The sequence below is a fragment of the Lepidochelys kempii genome, chromosome 23 (assembly GCF_965140265.1).
Source record: "Lepidochelys kempii isolate rLepKem1 chromosome 23, rLepKem1.hap2, whole genome shotgun sequence".
Taxonomy (NCBI): domain Eukaryota; kingdom Metazoa; phylum Chordata; order Testudines; family Cheloniidae; genus Lepidochelys; species Lepidochelys kempii.
Genome location: NC_133278.1, coordinates 11,316,916 through 11,334,101, shown reverse-complemented (window position 1 = coordinate 11,334,101; position 17,186 = coordinate 11,316,916). Strand labels below are relative to the sequence as shown.

Below are 17,186 nucleotides of genomic sequence, written 5' to 3'. Positions count from 1 at the left end.
AAATGCTGAAAGATGTCAAAGCAGGAGCAGCGAAACATTTGAATAATGTTGGATTGTCTCAAGAATGGCACAGAAATTTGTTTCTATATGATCAAAATGGGGCTTTCCTCATAATTTAAAATACAGATATCACAGTAATTAAATTAACAAAATGTTGCATTCTGATAATTTTGAAGATTAAACTGTAATATACAGTAATATCTAGCTGTCATATTAAAATTCAGATTTCAATGTAATGTAAGAGTTGAAATGACAAGAATCAAAATGATAAATTCAAAATGAAACATTTCCCCCTCCTTCGAAGGAAACGTTCCGATTAGTATTTTGTAATAAAGTAAAATGTTTCAGTCCAATAATTACAAAATATTACACAGAGTTGGCTCCTATGGTAGGGCGTCTTTCCCCCTTTGATCCTCCGGCTAAACAATAATAATCCCTTGCTCATATGCAGTAGATCTCCAGACTCTTTGCAAAGGAGGTCAGGGTCAATATCCCTACTGTACAGATGGGGAAACTGAGGCAGGGTCCTGCAGCAGACCCCAGGTCTTGTGCCCTCCCTTGTCACCAGGCCGCCCCACATCCCTGCAGCCTGCTCTGGTTTAACTGTGGGGGCACAGAGATCAGGCTCTGACCATGACCCCAGGGCAGTCAGGGCCAGGGGGGTGGATTGGGGGGCTGACTCAGTGAGGGTGTCTGGGCCCCTCTGGTCTCTAGGGCAGTCACTGGGCTCCCTGCATCCCTCCTGCCCCTGGCTGGCTCCCCAGCTCTGTCTCCAGCCGTGGCTGCAGTGAGCATGGGACTCGGGCAGGGAGAAGGAGCCGCCCTCCTGGTAGAACCTGCTCAGCGGGTTCCGGGGCTGACGCCCTGTGCCATGCGGCTGGGAGCGATAGAGACGGTGGCACTGGGGAGGCTGTAGCAGGCTCTGGGGAGGAGCAGCATCTCTGGCTCTAGGAGGCTCGTGGGGGCAGCATCTCTGGCTCTAGCAGGCTGCAGGGGGCAGCGTCTCCGGCTCTAGCAGGCTCTGTGCAGGCTGGGATGATGCCGTCTGGTGTCAGGCTCCTGGCCTGGGGCTGGCTGCTCCTGCCCGTCTGCAGGGCACTGGAAGGTGAGACCCGGCTCCGTGGAGCTGCATGATGCGGTGCCCGCAATGGAGCCACCTGGGTGCGGTTGGGGTGGTGGTGGGGCGTAGCCTTCTCTTCATTGGCCTTCGCTCCGGTGTGGGGGACCCTGGCATCTGGCTGCCTCCCATGGAGACAGGGCTGGGAGCAACCGTGTTTCACTGGCAGACAGAGGATCCTGGAGTACGTTTGAGCGGGGGGTGCAGGGGATGGGCACAGTGCCCGGGTGCTGGGCATGGGCAATGTAGGGCCACTAGGCGCAACTGCCAGTTGCATCCGGACCCCCTGCCCGCATCTTCCACCAGGCACTGATGGAGAATCCCGTCCTGTCCTCCGAGATCCGCCTGACGCTGTCCAGACCCCCACCCCTCCATGCTCCCCCTGGCACAGATTAGCCCCCACCACGTGTTCCCCTCAGCAGAGACCATCCCCGCACCCGCAGTGCTCTGTGCTTCCTGCCACTCTGCTTCCATGTCTCTAACCTGCTCCCTCTCCCCATTTCAGACTGCGCCGCCTGCGTCTTCCCCTTCATCTACCGGGGGCGATCGTACCCCACGTGCACCCAGGATGGGAGCTGGGCCAGGTGGACATTGTGGTGCGCCACCACCGCCAGCTACGATCAGGACTCCCGCTGGAAGCGCTGCTATGAGACGGGTGAGGGTTGGGGCGTTCCCCCTCATCCTGAGGTGGGGGCACCCTCTGGCTCCCCACGCTCCCTCTGCAGGGCCAGAACCCCAGGCTGACACAAAGCATGGTGGGAGATGCATCAATCGCAGAGCCCAGGGGGCTGGACTGAGGGGAACGGGGCTGTTTGCACCTCTCCCAGCCGTGGTTTCAGGCTCCCTGCATATTCAGGCAGCGTCAGTTACACTGGAGGTAGCTCCCCTCCCTCGGAGTGACAGGCTCAGGCTCTCAGCAGACTCAGGCAGCATCACTGCATTGGTCACACTCAGGGCAGCTCCCCCCTCTCACAGTGAGGGGCTCAGTCTCTCTGCAGACTCAGGCAGCGTTGCTGTGTCAGTCGCACTCAAGGCAGCTCCCCCCTCTCACAGCGAGGGGCTCAGGCTCTCAGCAGGCTCCAGCAGCGTCTCTGCATTGCTAACACTCAGTTCATTATTTGACTCAGTTAACACTCAGTTCCACCTTAAGGGTGGAAGGGGGGATTTTTTGGTTGAAATCAAAAGGTGAGAAGCAGAGAGAAACAGAGCGAGTGGCGATGTCCCCGGGTGTGACCCCTATGTCCCTCCCCCTCCCGCTCAGGTTCTAGGCCAAAGAAACCTGCGTCCTACAAGGAAATTGTCTCAGCTCCAGAAAACTGAGCCACATTTCTCTCAGACGATCGTTCACTGGTTCCTTGAGATGCTGGACTCAGTGACCACTCACTCGCTCTCTGTCTTCCCATGCACAGGAGCACCTGCCATTCCTTCCTCACCCCAAACTCAACAAACCATTCCTCTCAGTCCATCCAAAAAAAGAAATGTTTGAAAGTTTTGGTGAATCAAAAAGTTTAAAAAAAAAATCCTGTGGGGTCGAACAAATTGTTTCTTTTCAATTTCAAGCATTTTGAAATTAAAAGATAAAATGAAAGGAAATAGAATCATAGAATCATAGAATCATAGAATCATAGAATATCAGGGTTGGAAGGGACCCCAGAAGGTCATCTAGTCCAACCCCCTGCTCAAAGCAGGACCAATTCCCAGTTAAATCATCCCAGCCAGGGCTTTGTCAAGCTTGACCTTAAAAACCTCTAAGGAAGGAGATTCTACCACCTCCCTAGGTAACGCATTCCAGTGTTTCACCACCCTCTTAGTGAAAAAGTTTTTCCTAATATCCAATCTAAACCTCCCCCACTGCAACTTGAGACCATTACTCCTCGTTCTGTCATCTGCTACCATTGAGAACAGTCTAGAGCCATCCTCTTTGGAACCCCCTTTCAGGTAGTTGAAAGCAGCTATCAAATCCCCCCTCATTCTTCTCTTCTGCAGGCTAAACAATCCCAGCTCCCTCAGCCTCTCCTCATAACTCATGTGTTCCAGTCCCCTAATCATTTTTGTTGCCCTTCGCTGGACTCTCTCCAATTTATCCACATCCTTCTTGAAGTGTGGGGCCCAAAACTGGACACAGTACTCCAGATGAGGCCTCACCAATGTCGAATAGAGGGGGACGATCACGTCCCTCGATCTGCTCGCTATGCCCCTACTTATACATCCCAAAATGCCATTGGCCTTCTTGGCAACAAGGGCACACTGCTGACTCATATCCAGCTTCTCGTCCACTGTCACCCCTAGGTCCTTTTCTGCAGAACTGCTGCCTAGCCATTCGGTCCCTAGTCTGTAGCTGTGCATTGGGTTCTTCCGTCCTAAGTGCAGGACCCTGCACTTATCCTTATTGAACCTCATCAGATTCCTTTTGGCCCAATCTTCCAATTGGTCTAGGTCCTTCTGTATCCTATCCCTCCCCTCCAGCGTATCTACCACTCCTCCCAGTTTAGTATCATCCGCAAATTTGCTGAGAGTGCAATCCACACCATCCTCCAGATCATTTATGAAGATATTGAATAAAACCGGCCCCAGGACCGACCCTTGGGGCACTCCACTTGATACCGGCTGCCAACTAGACATGGAGCCATTGATCACTACCCGTTGAGCCCGACAATTTAGCCAGCTTTCTACCCACCTTATAGTGCATTCATCCAGCCCATACTTCCTTAACTTGCTGACAAGAATACTGTGGGAGACCGTGTCAAAAGCTTTGCTAAAGTCAAGAAACAATACATCCACTGCTTTCCCTTCATCCACAGAACCAGTAATCTCATCATAAAAGGCGATTAGATTAGTCAGGCATGACCTTCCCTTGGTGAATCCATGCTGGCTGTTCCTGATCACTTTCCTCTCATGCAAGTGCTTCAGGATTGATTCTTTGAGGACCTGCTCCATGATTTTTCCAGGGACTGAGGTGAGGCTGACTGGCCTGTAGTTCCCAGGATCTTCCTTCTTCCCTTTTTTAAAGATTGGCACTACATTAGCCTTTTTCCAGTCATCCGGGACTTCCCCGGTTCGCCACGAGTTTTCAAAGATAATGGCCAGTGGCTCTGCAATCACAGCCGCCAATTCCTTCAGCACTCTCGGATGCAACTCGTCCGGCCCCATGGACTTGTGCACGTCCAGCTTTTCTAAATAGTCCCTAACCGCCTCTATCTCCACAGAGGGCTGGCCATCTCTTCCGCATTTTGTGATGCCCAGCGCAGCAGTCTGGGAGCTGACCTTGTTAGTGAAAACAGAGGCAAAAAAAGCATTGAGTACATTAGCTTTTTCCACATCCTCTGTCACTAGGTTGCCTCCCTCATTCAGTAAGGGGCCCACACATTCCTTGGTTTTCTTCTTGTTGCCAACATACCTGAAGAAACCCTTCTTGTTACTCTTGACATCTCTGGCTAGCTGCAGCTCCAGGTGCGATTTGGCCCTCCTGATAACATTCCTACATGCCCGAGCAATATTTTTATACTCTTCCCTGGTCATATGTCAAATTTCTCAGGGGAAATCTCTTAGAGTCTTTTGCCTGATGGAAACAACCTGCCGAGGTGGACACAGATTCGTGAAACGTTTCGGTCGACCCTAATTGGCGTTTTTCACAGAAAAAAAGATCTGCTCAAAGATATTTTATCCAGATCCACTTCCACGATGTCTATGCTGCCACCAGCAGCTCAGGGGCCTGATCTTGGCTGGGTCTCTGGACACTGCAGCAAAGCTCGTCTGTAAGAACTGTGTGCATCGGTCCCCAGCGCCGTGTGTCTTGCCTGTGCCATGCAGCTGAGGGCAGCAGCTCTTGCGAGGTGGGAACATGCTGCGGGTAATGGAACGGGCACAGCCCTGCCCAGCCTCAGCCTGTGATGCCCAGAGGTTGGCTGGGCAGGGGGGTAGTAGAGGGGATGTTGCTTAGGAATCTCAGCAGTGACCTCAGTGAGTGTCCCCAGAGCCCCAGGATCCCCAGGCGATGGGCCATTCTCAGATCTTGCCAGGGCTAGGATCAGGTGACGTGCAGCCGCTGTCATGGAGGGGACACGCCTGAGGGGATGTGGGTCAATGGCAGAGTAGCTCTGATAGGGATGCTCCAGTCCCTCCAGGTGGGCACTGCTATGCTAATGGAGGGGAGGGTGGGTTGGGGATGAAGGCCCTTCCCCTCTCCATGCCTCAGTTTCCTCTCCTGCCCTTTGTCTGCGAGCTCTCTGGGGCAGGGACAGTCTCTGGCTTTGTATCTGCATGGTGTGGCCCTGATCTCTGTGGGGTTCCCCAGGGGTATAGCACTGAGAGCAGCCCTGCAGAGCCCACCACGCAGCAGTGACACCTCTTAGTCCCTGTCAAGGTTCCTTCCCCACTCTGAATTCTGGGGTACAGATGTGGGAACCCACATGAAAGACCCCTAAGCTTATTTCTACTAGCTTAGGTTAAAAACTTCCCCAAGGTACAAATTCCTTTCCTTGTCCTTGGATGGTATTGCTGCCACCACCAAGCGATTTAGACAAAAATTCAGGGAAGGGTCAGTTGGAGCCCTATCCCCCCAAAATATCCCCCAAGCCTCTTCATCCCCTTTCCTATGGAGTCTTGAGAATAATATACCAACCAATTGGTTACAATGTGAGCACAAACCAAACCCCTTGGTTTTTAGGACACTGAAAATCAATCAGGTTCTTAAAAGAAGAATTTTATTTATTAAAAAAAAGTAAGAGAATCATACCTGCAAAATCAGGATGGAAAATAACTTTACAGGTTAACTAAAAATATTTAAAACACAGAGTATTCCCCTCTGACTCTGCTTCCCAGTTACAAAACAGGAATAAAACTCCCTCTTAGCATAGGGAAAATTCACAAGCTAAAACAAAAGATAACCTTACGCATTGTCTTGCCCTTACTTACAATTTTTGTAATCTTAGACGCTCATTTCAGGTATGTTTTCAGGAGACGTTTTTCCTGCCTGATCTCTCTCTCCATACAAAGAGGGAACAACAAAAGAGAGCACAAACAAAATCTCCCCCCCAGATTTGAAAGTATCTTCTTTCGTTATTGGTCCTTTTGGTCAGGTGCCAACCAGGTTATTTGAGCTTCTTAACCCCTTATAGGTAAGGATTCAGTACAGCTGCTCAGGAGGGATTTTATGCCTACCATTAGCTGTATGTTTATGACAGTGCCTGTCTCTCCCATCCCAGAGTATGGAGGCAACACGGGTGGCCAGCCCTGCGTCTTCCCCTTCGTGTACCGGGGCCGGGTGTTCTACACCTGCACTGACGAGGCTGCCAAGCCACGCAGGTTCTGGTGTGCTACCACTGGGAATTACGACCGGGACCGGCGCTGGAGCTACTGCCCTGATACCCGTAAGGATGGGCAGTGGGGCAGAGGGGCGGGGATCAATGCAGGGCGATTGGGAGCCACTCACCTCACAGTCACCCCAGGCAGAATCCCAGCTGGGAACCCCACCACACTCTCTTCCTGGTACAGGTGTGCCTGGGTGCCGGGCAAGGCTGTCGGGGACATTTCAGCCTGAGACGCCATTGTGCTGGGTGCTGTACATTATTTATTTGGGGTATTATGGTAGCACTGGGAGCCCCAGCCATGGCCCAGAACCCCACTATGCTTGGCACTGGGCAAACTCAGAATATAAAGGCAGCCCCATGTATTTGTCAAACCCCAGCTCCTGGAATCCTGTGACTATGGGGGAAGCTCAACTTTCTGTTTAAACATAGAAAGGAGGTTTCTGCCCCTTGGGGCTTCAGGGAGAAGCTGGGACTGGAAGAACGCCCCGGGAACGAGTCGGGAAATGAAAAGACCCTCCCGCTGATTGTTAACAACCTTGTGATTTTGGGGGCCAGAGTCCCCATTGCTGAACGTGTGGGTCTGGTGACACTGAATCTGCCTGACACAATATGGCCCCCTATCCCAAACTGTGCCCAGGAGCTCAGCGGGGTGAGGCAGACCCATTGCCCTAGGCATGGCATGTAGGGCGGCTCTGGTGTGTTATAGGTGTAACAGCACAGGGGTCCCTCCTGGAGCAGGGTTTGCACTAGACAGACAGGGATCTGGGGTTGTGGACAGGCTGGTACAACCTTACACTTTCACACTGATGTAGTATTTGTCTGGTAACTTACGATGCAGAAGCACCTGAAACCAGAGACCAGGGACCCCATTGTGCCAGGTGCTGCATGCACCCTGACCGAGAACAGGGGCGCCATTGTGCCAGGCACCATCCAGACCCTGACAGAAATCAATTGTGCCAGGCACTGCAGAGACCCTGATCGACATCAGGGCCTCTGACAAACAACTGCGGTTCCCAGAACTGTGACCCTCTCTGTTACCCTACTCTGCTGTGGCTAAGCTGTGTGTCAGCTTCCCAACTGGCTTATCTGCCCTGCCAGCAAACTCTTCAGGACTCTGCCAGTCCAATTCTCACAGCCTCTCATGGTAGCATGCACGAAACCTGATCAGATTCGCTGCTCCATCAAAGAGACAGCACCCAGCCGCTTATTGGCTTAACTGGGACTGACAAACCCTCTGTGTCAATCCAAACACCGAGATGTTCTGTGGTAAGAGTAAGACAAGTTTATGAAGTAAAGGACATAGGTTTAAGCGATGGCAAGCTGAAAGAATAAGGACAGAAACGTTCATGAACAAACACCAGTAGAAACACACTTCTCAGGCTAGAACCGAATGTCAGCCAGTTATGATCTTTGCCTAAGCAAGTTTCTCATCTGTGCTCAGTTCCCAGAGATGTCACCCCTTTGGCTGAAGGACTCAGGAGCCCCAGCCTCCTGTGTCTGCCCAGTCATGGATAACCCCATGGGGTTCTTTCCCCTTCTTTTTATAGTCCTGAAAATCTTTGCAATGTATTCTGTGCAATGTGGTCCCAGCCAGTTTCTCTCTCCTGCAGAGACTGGGCTGTCTTCTCCCCGGCTTGGTAACTTGATGGCTTTGTTTACCTTAGATGTAAATGGATCGTCATTGTCTCTGCCTGAGGAGCAGGCTGGCCAGAGAAGCAAATGCCTGTTCCTTACTCTAGGGCTTATTCATTGCTTGCCAAACACATCTGAGGAACGTCATTCCAGCCCCTCTTCATAACTCTTTGTATACACCCCATGCAACAATTTTCGGGATCAGCATGTTGCCCGTTTGTACATGATCCGCCCGTGACACCGATTAGCTGCAGATTCTGCCAGGTGTGTGAGGTGTAGTGAGTACGCTAGGCCTGACGGGCACTACTGACCCACTGCAGTGCCTCCCTGATGGGCTCCTATGTCACTGGGTCCCATCGTGCCAGGTGCTGCACAGAGCCCGACCGAGGTCAGGGCCCTGTCGCTGCACAGACACAGAGTGAGCGCCAGTCCCTGCCACAAAGAACTGACCTACGGGCAGGAGAGGTGACAGGCACAGAAAGGAGAAGTGACTTGCCCAAGGTCCCCAGAAGGGAACCCAGGAGTCCTGGCTCTGAATGCAGTGATTTAACCACTGCATCACACTGCCCCCTCCCCTCTCTGTCTCCCCAGTACTGGCTGGGAATTCCACAGCTCTCTGTGCCTTCCCGTTCACCTACCAGAACCGGACCTACCTGGGCTGCACGGCAGATGGGGATGCCAGTGGGAGGCCCTGGTGCTCTCTGACCAGAAACTACGACGTGGACCAGAAACGCACGTACTGTCTGGACTCAGGTAGGGCCCAGGGAGAAGCACGGCAGAGCTACATGGGGCTTTGCTGCCTGGCTTGGCCTATGGGGACCCAGCATCCTCTCGGGCTGGTCTGCCCCTGGCAACCCCATCGTAGCCTCGGACACTTGGCCGGGGTGTCCATAGGGAGTGAGATGCCCAGCTCTGAGTTCAGTAGAGTTTCTGCACTGAACTGCAGTTGGCATCTTGCATGGAAGGGTGGCCCAGTGGTTAGTATTAGCCTGGGACTTGGTCAGTATGAGATGAATTCCCTGCTCTGCTACAGTCTTCCTGTGCAAACGCAGAGAAATCACATAGCAGCTCTGTGCCTCAGTTTCCCCACCCATGTAATGAGGATAATTGTCTTGCCTCACAGGGAGTTAGGAGGTTAAATACCTCATGAGCTGTGCCAATGGGGCCAGAGCAGTACGGTAAGTAGATAGACTGGAAATTGCAACTGGGGAGTGTCACATCCCAGGGCATTTGGGTGGCTGAGAACTGAGCTGTTAAACACAACAGGCCCAGCCTTGGGGGTGGGGTGGAAAAAATGCAGATGTTTCCCTGTTGTTCCTGTTTTGCAAGGTGAAAATGGGCCGACTTTGGAGGGGGGAGGTTCCCCCAAAAGTTTTTGCAAAATGTTTTCAGCAGAACGTTCCCAGGAACGGTTCTCGACATTTACCAAAAGCCAGGCTTTCCGGCCCGTGAAAAATGTCCATGTCCCGGTTTCCAATAACCGTGGGATCCTGGGAACGTTTTCTGTCGGAATCTTGATGGCAAAAGTCACCGAAGTTTTTGCAGAAAAGGAAACTTTGGACAGTCCCAGCTGTCTTGTGAAAATAGCCATTTTGGGGGCAGAAAAAGGACATTTTTGAGGGGGGAAACCCCTTTTGTTTGACAAACGTCCCCCACTTAGCTCCAGCATTTCCACAGCCCATGGAGTGAGTCTTCCCAGCCCCTGGGATCCCCTAGTGTAGCCAGACCTTTAGACAGAAGCGGGGAGTTAACAGACCCTCCTTTGCTGCTCCATGGGCCCTTCATTGCAACATCTGGGACAGCAAAACCCGCTCTGGGGCAGCATGAGCGACCTGCTGTGCCCTTTGCTGCTCTGTGGGGGGACGTGTAAACAGGGCCAGGGGAGGTGCAAGGATCCCCAGCCTGTGGGGCTGGGTGGCCTGGGCCAGAGCCCGTGGAGGTGACTGGCCCAGCCCCGCCTGCTTGGCCACACTGACGTCCGGCCTGTGCGGGGTCAGGGCCTCCCTGCTTGTGGGCCGAAGGGGTCAGTACATCCCCTGTGTCCCCTCCCCACGGAGCCCCTTAGGTGGGTCCTGCACAGTCTGTCCCTGTCAGCGGGAGGTGGCAGCCATCTTTGATGCCATCACTAACAAGACCCAATGTCTCCATCACTAACCCCAATGGAGGGGAGCAAACCCTGAGGCGCTAGGGGAGGGGGCTATGGGTCTGGATGTGGGGCGCAGCTCCCTCAGCCCTGCTGACCCCTCCCCCCCCAGGGTGTGGCCCAGTGGTGACCAGGGCAGGGCAGGCTATGGGAGGGCTCTGACACAGCCCGGGCCCCATGGCCTGTGGACGCTGGGCTGGGTTTTCCCACAGCAGGCCCTGCATGACTCTGTGGGGTCCCAGCTATTTGGGGGCAGGGGTGTTGTAGATTAGGGGGTTGATGGGAGCTCCAGGGGCTAGGTGTGTTGGTGAGGGGCGCAGTATGCTCTGGGGGGATATAATTGATTAGGGACCCCCCTGCCCAGCTCCTTTTGACCCATTAAGAAAAGGAGGACTTGTGGCACCTTAGAGACTAAGCAATTAATGCTCAAATAAATTGGTTAGTCTCTAAGGTGCCACAAGTCCTCCTTTTCTTTTTGCGAATACAGACTAACACGACTGCTACTCTGAAACCTGTCATTATTTTGACCCATTGTAACTTTGATGATATTTCCCCCAAATGACCCGGGATTAAGGGCGCCCAATTTGAGATGCCTCAGAGAGGCCGGACTGACAGAAAGTGCCGCCCTGGCCTGTGATGCAGGACACCTGGGTTCTGTTCCCAGCTCTTCCACCTGCCCCCACTGGATGAACAGGGGCATGCCCTTTCCCCAGCTTTGCCTCAGTTTCCCCTCCTCCCTGGTGTCAGTCCGGTCGATTTGGATTCTGAGCTGCTTGGTCCAGGCCTGTCTGTTGTCATGGGTCTGTGTAGCGCCTGGCGCTGGGGGTTCTGGATCTTGGTTGGAGCCCTGGGCACTGCCCTGATATATATGCTGCCATGTCTCACTTTGGGCTCCCAGGATTCCGAGTCTTGGCTGTAGCCCCTGGTATGGGGCTGTAATTCCCCCGGGGCTGGGGCTCCCCGGACAGGCCAAATGTTGCACTAATCCAGCCTCCCTTCACCCTGGCTCGTTACAGATGGGCGCTCAGCAGACACAAGAGAGACTCCAGACCTGGCCTTGCTCCCCCCGCCTTTCTCCAGAGCTGGCAGGTGGGGAGCAGAGCAGGGCTGGAGGGGGAGGAAGAGACGCTGGGCGAGAAGATCCATGGGCCAGTCAAGATCCAGCCATTAACATACGTGACGTGGCTGCGTGACTACTCCAGAGCCCCCCCTGCACCCGGAGCCGCGAAAGCCTAGAGAAAAAGGTGTTAAAATCCAGCCCTTCGCAGCCTGCATATTGCTGGGCTTTGCTCCTGTCTCTGTCCCCTTGCCTACATGCCGCACGACCCAGTCCTGCTCCCCCTGGCAGCCACGCGCTCCCTGCTTCCAGCTCCCGCACTCACACAGACCCTCAGTGCCCCCCTGATTTCTGGACAGCTGGGCCCTGCTGCCTGGGTGTCTGGGGACGTGGCTCTGCCCGGGCAGACCTGAGGGCACTGTGAGGGGCTGGCGTGGACTGAATTGTGAACTCTGCTGCTGCACTGGCACTGCCATGGTGAGGGCCCGGCTGTTCATCCCGGCTCCCCCCGGCCCCGGAGCCTGTGCTGGGAATTCACCTGCCCCAGGCTGGAGGGAGCTTCGAGTCACTGGTGGCTGCGTCACGCTCGGGGCCAGTGGCCCTTGCACATCTCTGCCTCTGCTTCCCTCGGCCTGTCATAAATATAAAGGGAAGGGTAAACACCTTTAAAATCCCTCCTGGCCAAAGGAAAAATCCTTTCACCGGTAAAGGGTCAAGAAGCTAGGATAACCTCGCTGGCACCTGACCCAAATGACCAATGAGGAGACAAGATACTTTCAAAGCTGGAGACGGGGGGAAACAAAGGCTCGCTCTGTCTGTGTGATGCATTTTCCGGGGACAGAACAGGAATGGAGTCTTAGAACTTAGTAAGTAATCTAGCTAGATATGCGTTAGATTCTGTTTTGTTTAAATGGCTGATAAGATAAACTGTGCTGAATGGAATGGATATTCCTGTTTTTGTGTCTTTTTGTAACTTAAGGTTTTGCCTAGAGGGATTTTCTATGTTTTGAATCTGATTACCCTGTAAGGTATTTACCATCCTGATTTTACAGAGGTGATTCTTTTACTTTTTCTTCAATTAAAATTTTTCTTTTAAGAACCTGATTGCTTTTTCATTGTTCTTAAGATCCAAAGGTTTGGGTCTGTGTTCACCTATGCAAACTGGTGAGGATTTTTATCAAGCCTTCCCCAGGAAAGGGGGTGTAGGGTTTGGGGAGGATTTTGGGGGGAAAGATGTTTCCAAGTGGGCTCTTTCCCTGTTATATATTTGTTAGATGCTTGGTGGTGGCAGCACTAAAGTCCAAGGGCCAAAGGTAAAATAGTTTGTACCTTGGGGAAGTTTTAACCTAAGCTGGTAAAAATAAGCTTAGGGGGTTTTCATGCAGGTCCCTACATCTGTACCGTAGAGTTCAGAGTGGGGAAGGAACCTTGACACGGCCATTCACAACAAAGGTCTCTGGCTGGCAGCCCCTTTGCTCCAGCCCCTGCTGGTGTCGGCCCAAATCCCACGCAGAGATGGAGGCCAGCCGGCAGCCAGCTCCGACGAAGAGACCAGTCGCCAGAGGGGAGAGAATGAGCCACCGAGCTGGGCCCAGACACAGACTGAGTCCCCTGTGGTGACCAAGGGGAGATGGAGGCCCCAATGGGTGAAGCCTGTCCTGTGTTTGGGGGAGACTGATCAGCCCCCCTGCTAACAGGGACGGAGGAAGCAACAATTGCCCTCTGGGATTGTTGCGTAGACAGGCGTAACCCAATGTGGTTTCTGTGCTAGTCCGTCTCCCCCGCGGCCGCCAGTGTCGCTGCTTTGGTGTGTGGCCATCCCCCTTTGGACGCCCATTTGCCCATTAAGGGACCAGCCCTGGGCCGTGTTCGCCCCGTGGTTTGATGCTGCAGACGATTTAACACGGGTGTTGCCGTGTGCTTGCGTCACTGGCCGTGCTCTGCCCTTGGTTTGGGGCAGGGCTGGTTGGACCCTTCGTTAGCTGGAGAGGGTTTGCAGGAGTTTCCCCTCCATGCCATGTCCTTCTGATTTGGTTTTTCTTTGCTCATTAGCTGAATAAAATCTTCAGTGCACATGGCGCCGCTTGGCTTCATAAGCAATTCAGGTTGGAACCAGAGAGAATCTCTGGCACATTGCAGAGATTTCCCCCCAGCTCGCCTCCAAATTAACCTTTTGGTTTTAACTGCTTGTCTGGGCCAGGACGTCCCCTGAGCGGTGTCTCTGCCCCAGTGCCTTCTGGCCTGGCCCTGGGGTACAGGCAGCCCCGTCCCGCACAGAGTTAAGCAAGCGGCACCTGAGGCCCAGCTCCATGTTGGCAGCATCTGTTCAGCACCACATGCCCCGTACCTGTTTCAGGAGCAGAATGGTGAGCAACCTGGGGACTGGCCCAGCTCCCGTCAGACGGGGGATCTGGCATCGGAGACTTGCCCACGGAACTGCGCGTTCCTCACCCCCTGTGTCGCTTCACCCTATCGCACGTGGCCACTAGGGGGCCACCTGGACATGGGGGGCGGGGCTCAATCCAGTGGAGCGGGGCTGATTGACACCTGCAGGGGCTCTGGCCCTGTCTATGCAATACCTCTGCTTCTCCCCACACCAAGGGGGTGCGAATCGAACACAGACACAGCTCCGGCCTGCAGGGACCCCAGTCTCCAGTGCAGGCCCTCCCCACACCCATGGATGATGCCATGAGGTGGGGAGCTGGGGGCCCATCCTGCAAGTGTGATGGGTTCAGACTCTGGGCCCTGATCCTGCGCCTGAGGAATTGGCGCAGGTCAGTGGGAGTCACTGGGGTGAGGAACATTGACCCAGCCCGGGAATGGTCCATGGGGAGCAATGGCGCGTGAATGGGGCTCGCTGGGAATGAGACCCCATCCCTGAGACTGCAGAGAGAGCGAGAGCGGGGTCCTTGCTCAAGGGTTCGGGGGCCCCTATGGGGGGCACCATTCCCTATGGCATCCAATGACAGGGGTTCCCAAACTTTCCCCCCTAGCTAAGGAAACTGAAAACCATCCATGTGTGTTCAAAAGCCGTGTGAAAAAGTGCAGTTCCCGCTCTCATCACACGGGTGCAGCCGAGCTCCGGACTCCTGCATCCTTCTGAGAGCACCTGCAAAAGCCCAGTGAAACCTGGGGGTGCTGCAGCTCCTGCCGCACCCCTAGTTCCCAAGCCTGGGACACCCTGGCCGGGGGCCCCTATCGTGCGCCGGGTTCCAGGTACTCCTTTTCTTTTTGCGAATACAGACTAACACGGCTGTTACTCTGAAACAAGAACGTATGAGGACCAGTGGGGGGGGGGGGGATAAACATGGGGAAATAGTTTTACTTTGTGTAATGACTCAACCACTCCCAGTCTCTATTCAAGCCTAAATTAATTGTATCCAGTTTGCAAATTAGTTGCAATAAGTTAATTGCAAATACAATTAACTTAGGCTTGAATAGAGACTGGGAGTGGTTGAGTCATTACACAAAGTAAAACTATTTCCCCATGTTTATCCTTCCTCCCTCCCCCCACTGTTCCTCAGACGTTCTGGTTAACTGCTGGAAATGGCCCACCTTGATTACCACTACAAAAGGTTCCCCCCCCCGCACCCCGCTCTCCTGCTGGTAATAGCGCTTCTTAAGTGATCACTCTCCTTACAGTTTGCATGATAACACCCATTTTTTAATGTTCTGTGTGTATATAAATCTCCCCACTGTATTTTCCACTGAATGCATCCGATGAAGTGAGCTGTAGCTCACAAAAGCTTATGCTCAAATAAATTTTTTAGTCTCTAAGGTGCCACAAGTACTCCTGTTCTTTTTGCGAATACAGACTAACACGGCTGCTACTCTCAAACCTAAAGATACTAGTGGTGATTTGTGCATGGAGAGCATTTCAAATGTTATCATCACATTGGGATATGCACTGCAGTCCCTCTGTTTAACTCAGGAACATTTAGCTCAAGGGGCTGAGCTGCTGAAAAAAGTGACAGAGGCCAAGGCCCCAGACAGAACATTACATGAAATAATCAAGCTGATGGATATATGTTTAAAGTAGAATGTTGAATGGCTTCTTTGCTCAGAAAATTACAAAACACTGTTAAGAAAAATGCCCTAAAAGTGGCGAGGAACATGGTAAAAATAAAATAAAAGTGTGTGTTGTAAATAAACTCAATTGAAAATGGCTGTGAGAAGCGTGTTCTTATGAAGCTCCCCATCGGGGGGTCCTGTGTCATACAAACAGATCAACATACAACAATTAGACCCTTCATGCAAAGCCTATCAAAACACAGGCCCATCAAGCCTAAGGCATGGGAGCTGTCATATTGGCTGTATCGCTACACCCTTTATAATAGTGTAACCCTTCTGACAGGTGGAGCCGGCAGCAACCAGGGCCGGGTTCAATATCTAGGGGTTCCTTTTCAACAATACAACACAGAACCAGCTCAAGCCCCACCCAGTAACCTGGGAAAATTACACACCACTCCTGGGCGCCTCTGAGAGGCAAAACTTCCCCTCTCGCAAGCACAGAGTCTGAGTGTAGAAAAGAAATTTTTAATGAAAGGAGTGAAATCACCCGACATTAATTAGGGAAAATGCCACAAGCAGGATTCATAACATAAAGCTGTGAATAGGACACCCACCCCAGAGTGCGTGGGGCAGTGCCTTCTGCCTCATGTTCTTGAGTTCTACAGCCAACAGTTCCTTTTCTGTGCCCCTCCCTTCTCCCTCCACCGCACCCCACTCACAGTGGTTGTCCCTGGTCAGTGAGAACCCAGGGTTCAGAGGTGCATCTGTGTGAGTTCACCTCCCACCTGGGGACGAAGGCAGTTTGCTTGCTCCACCATTTGTGCACTTGCTCTGGCTGGCCATCCTGCCAGCCGTGGTTCCTCTCCACTGGCCACCTCGCCGGCCACGCGTTCGCCAGTCAAATGTCAGTCACCTTCTGCTGCCACCTGTCTGTCTGCTGTGACCTCTGCACATCAGTCTCTTAGTGATTTTCAGCTCTTTGCAGACTGGGCAGAAACACTGCCTTACCACAAGTCATTCAGCTCTCATTTGAGTACTTCAACATAAGAAAAGGTTCCTACTGAAGCCTATTTAGCTCTGCCTTTGAACAGTGGGGAAGAACAGGTTAAATAAGACTGGAGACCCTTGGGGAGAATTCACACCTCCTGTCTGGGACACCTGTCCCCACAGACGCCAACTTTCCAAAGTGCCAGGGGGTGGTGAGCCCCTGGCTCTGCCACAGGCCCCATCCCCACTCCACCTCTTCCTGCCCCTGCTCCACCCCCCACCCCGCCTCTTCCTGCCCAATTCCACCCCCTCCCACGAGCATGCCACATCCTCACTCCTTCCCCCCAGCCTCCTGCACACTGCAAAACAGCTGATTGCAGCAGGTGGGAGGTGCGAGGAAGGAGGGGGAGCAGCTGATGGGGGGCTGCTGGTGGGTTCTCAGCACCCACCATTTTTCTCCATGGGTGCTCTAGCCCTGCAGCACCCATGGAGTCGGCGCCTATGCCTGTCCGCACTCCTCTTACTTTCACAGGGGTCTGGCATTTGAGCCACTGGCTTAGCAAGTTCCTTTCAGCTGAGAGTAACCCCTCAATCTGGACAAGCTCAGCACAGTTCTGCTTCCCTTTAGTCATTCAATGAAGATAACATTTCACTACCCTGATCACTTGGAGTTACAACACCTGTCTGCTAGATACCTACGCATTAAATACTGTAAATACAATTTGCTCCTGAAGTCTCTCCCCCTTCCAAACTAGCTGTCAGGGGATAGTTCATTCAGATCCTGCGTACGTCAGCACTACACACCAGGATGCAACCCAGTATAAGCCCTGGTCTACACTAGGACTTTAGGTCGAATTTAGCAGCGTTAAATCGATGTAAACCTGCACCCGTCCACACAATGAAGCCCTTTATTTCGACTTAAAGGGCTCT

General features: G+C 53.0%; 2 protein-coding genes across 2 annotated transcripts in view; one reads left to right on the top strand and one right to left on the bottom strand.

The window, feature by feature from the left end:
- The window catches only part of LOC140901855 (uncharacterized), a 355,192-nt gene that overhangs the window by 221,259 nt on the left and 116,747 nt on the right, over window positions 1–17,186 (bottom strand). The gene's annotated exons all lie outside the window — the stretch shown is intronic.
- LOC140902140 (matrix metalloproteinase-9-like) lies at window positions 1,039–9,189 on the top strand. Its single transcript, XM_073321875.1, has 5 exons — window positions 1,039–1,105; window positions 1,623–1,772; window positions 6,322–6,486; window positions 8,650–8,811; window positions 9,182–9,189. The coding sequence occupies exons 1-5, from the start codon at window positions 1,039–1,041 to the stop codon at window positions 9,187–9,189; spliced, it is 552 nt and encodes a 183-aa protein (XP_073177976.1).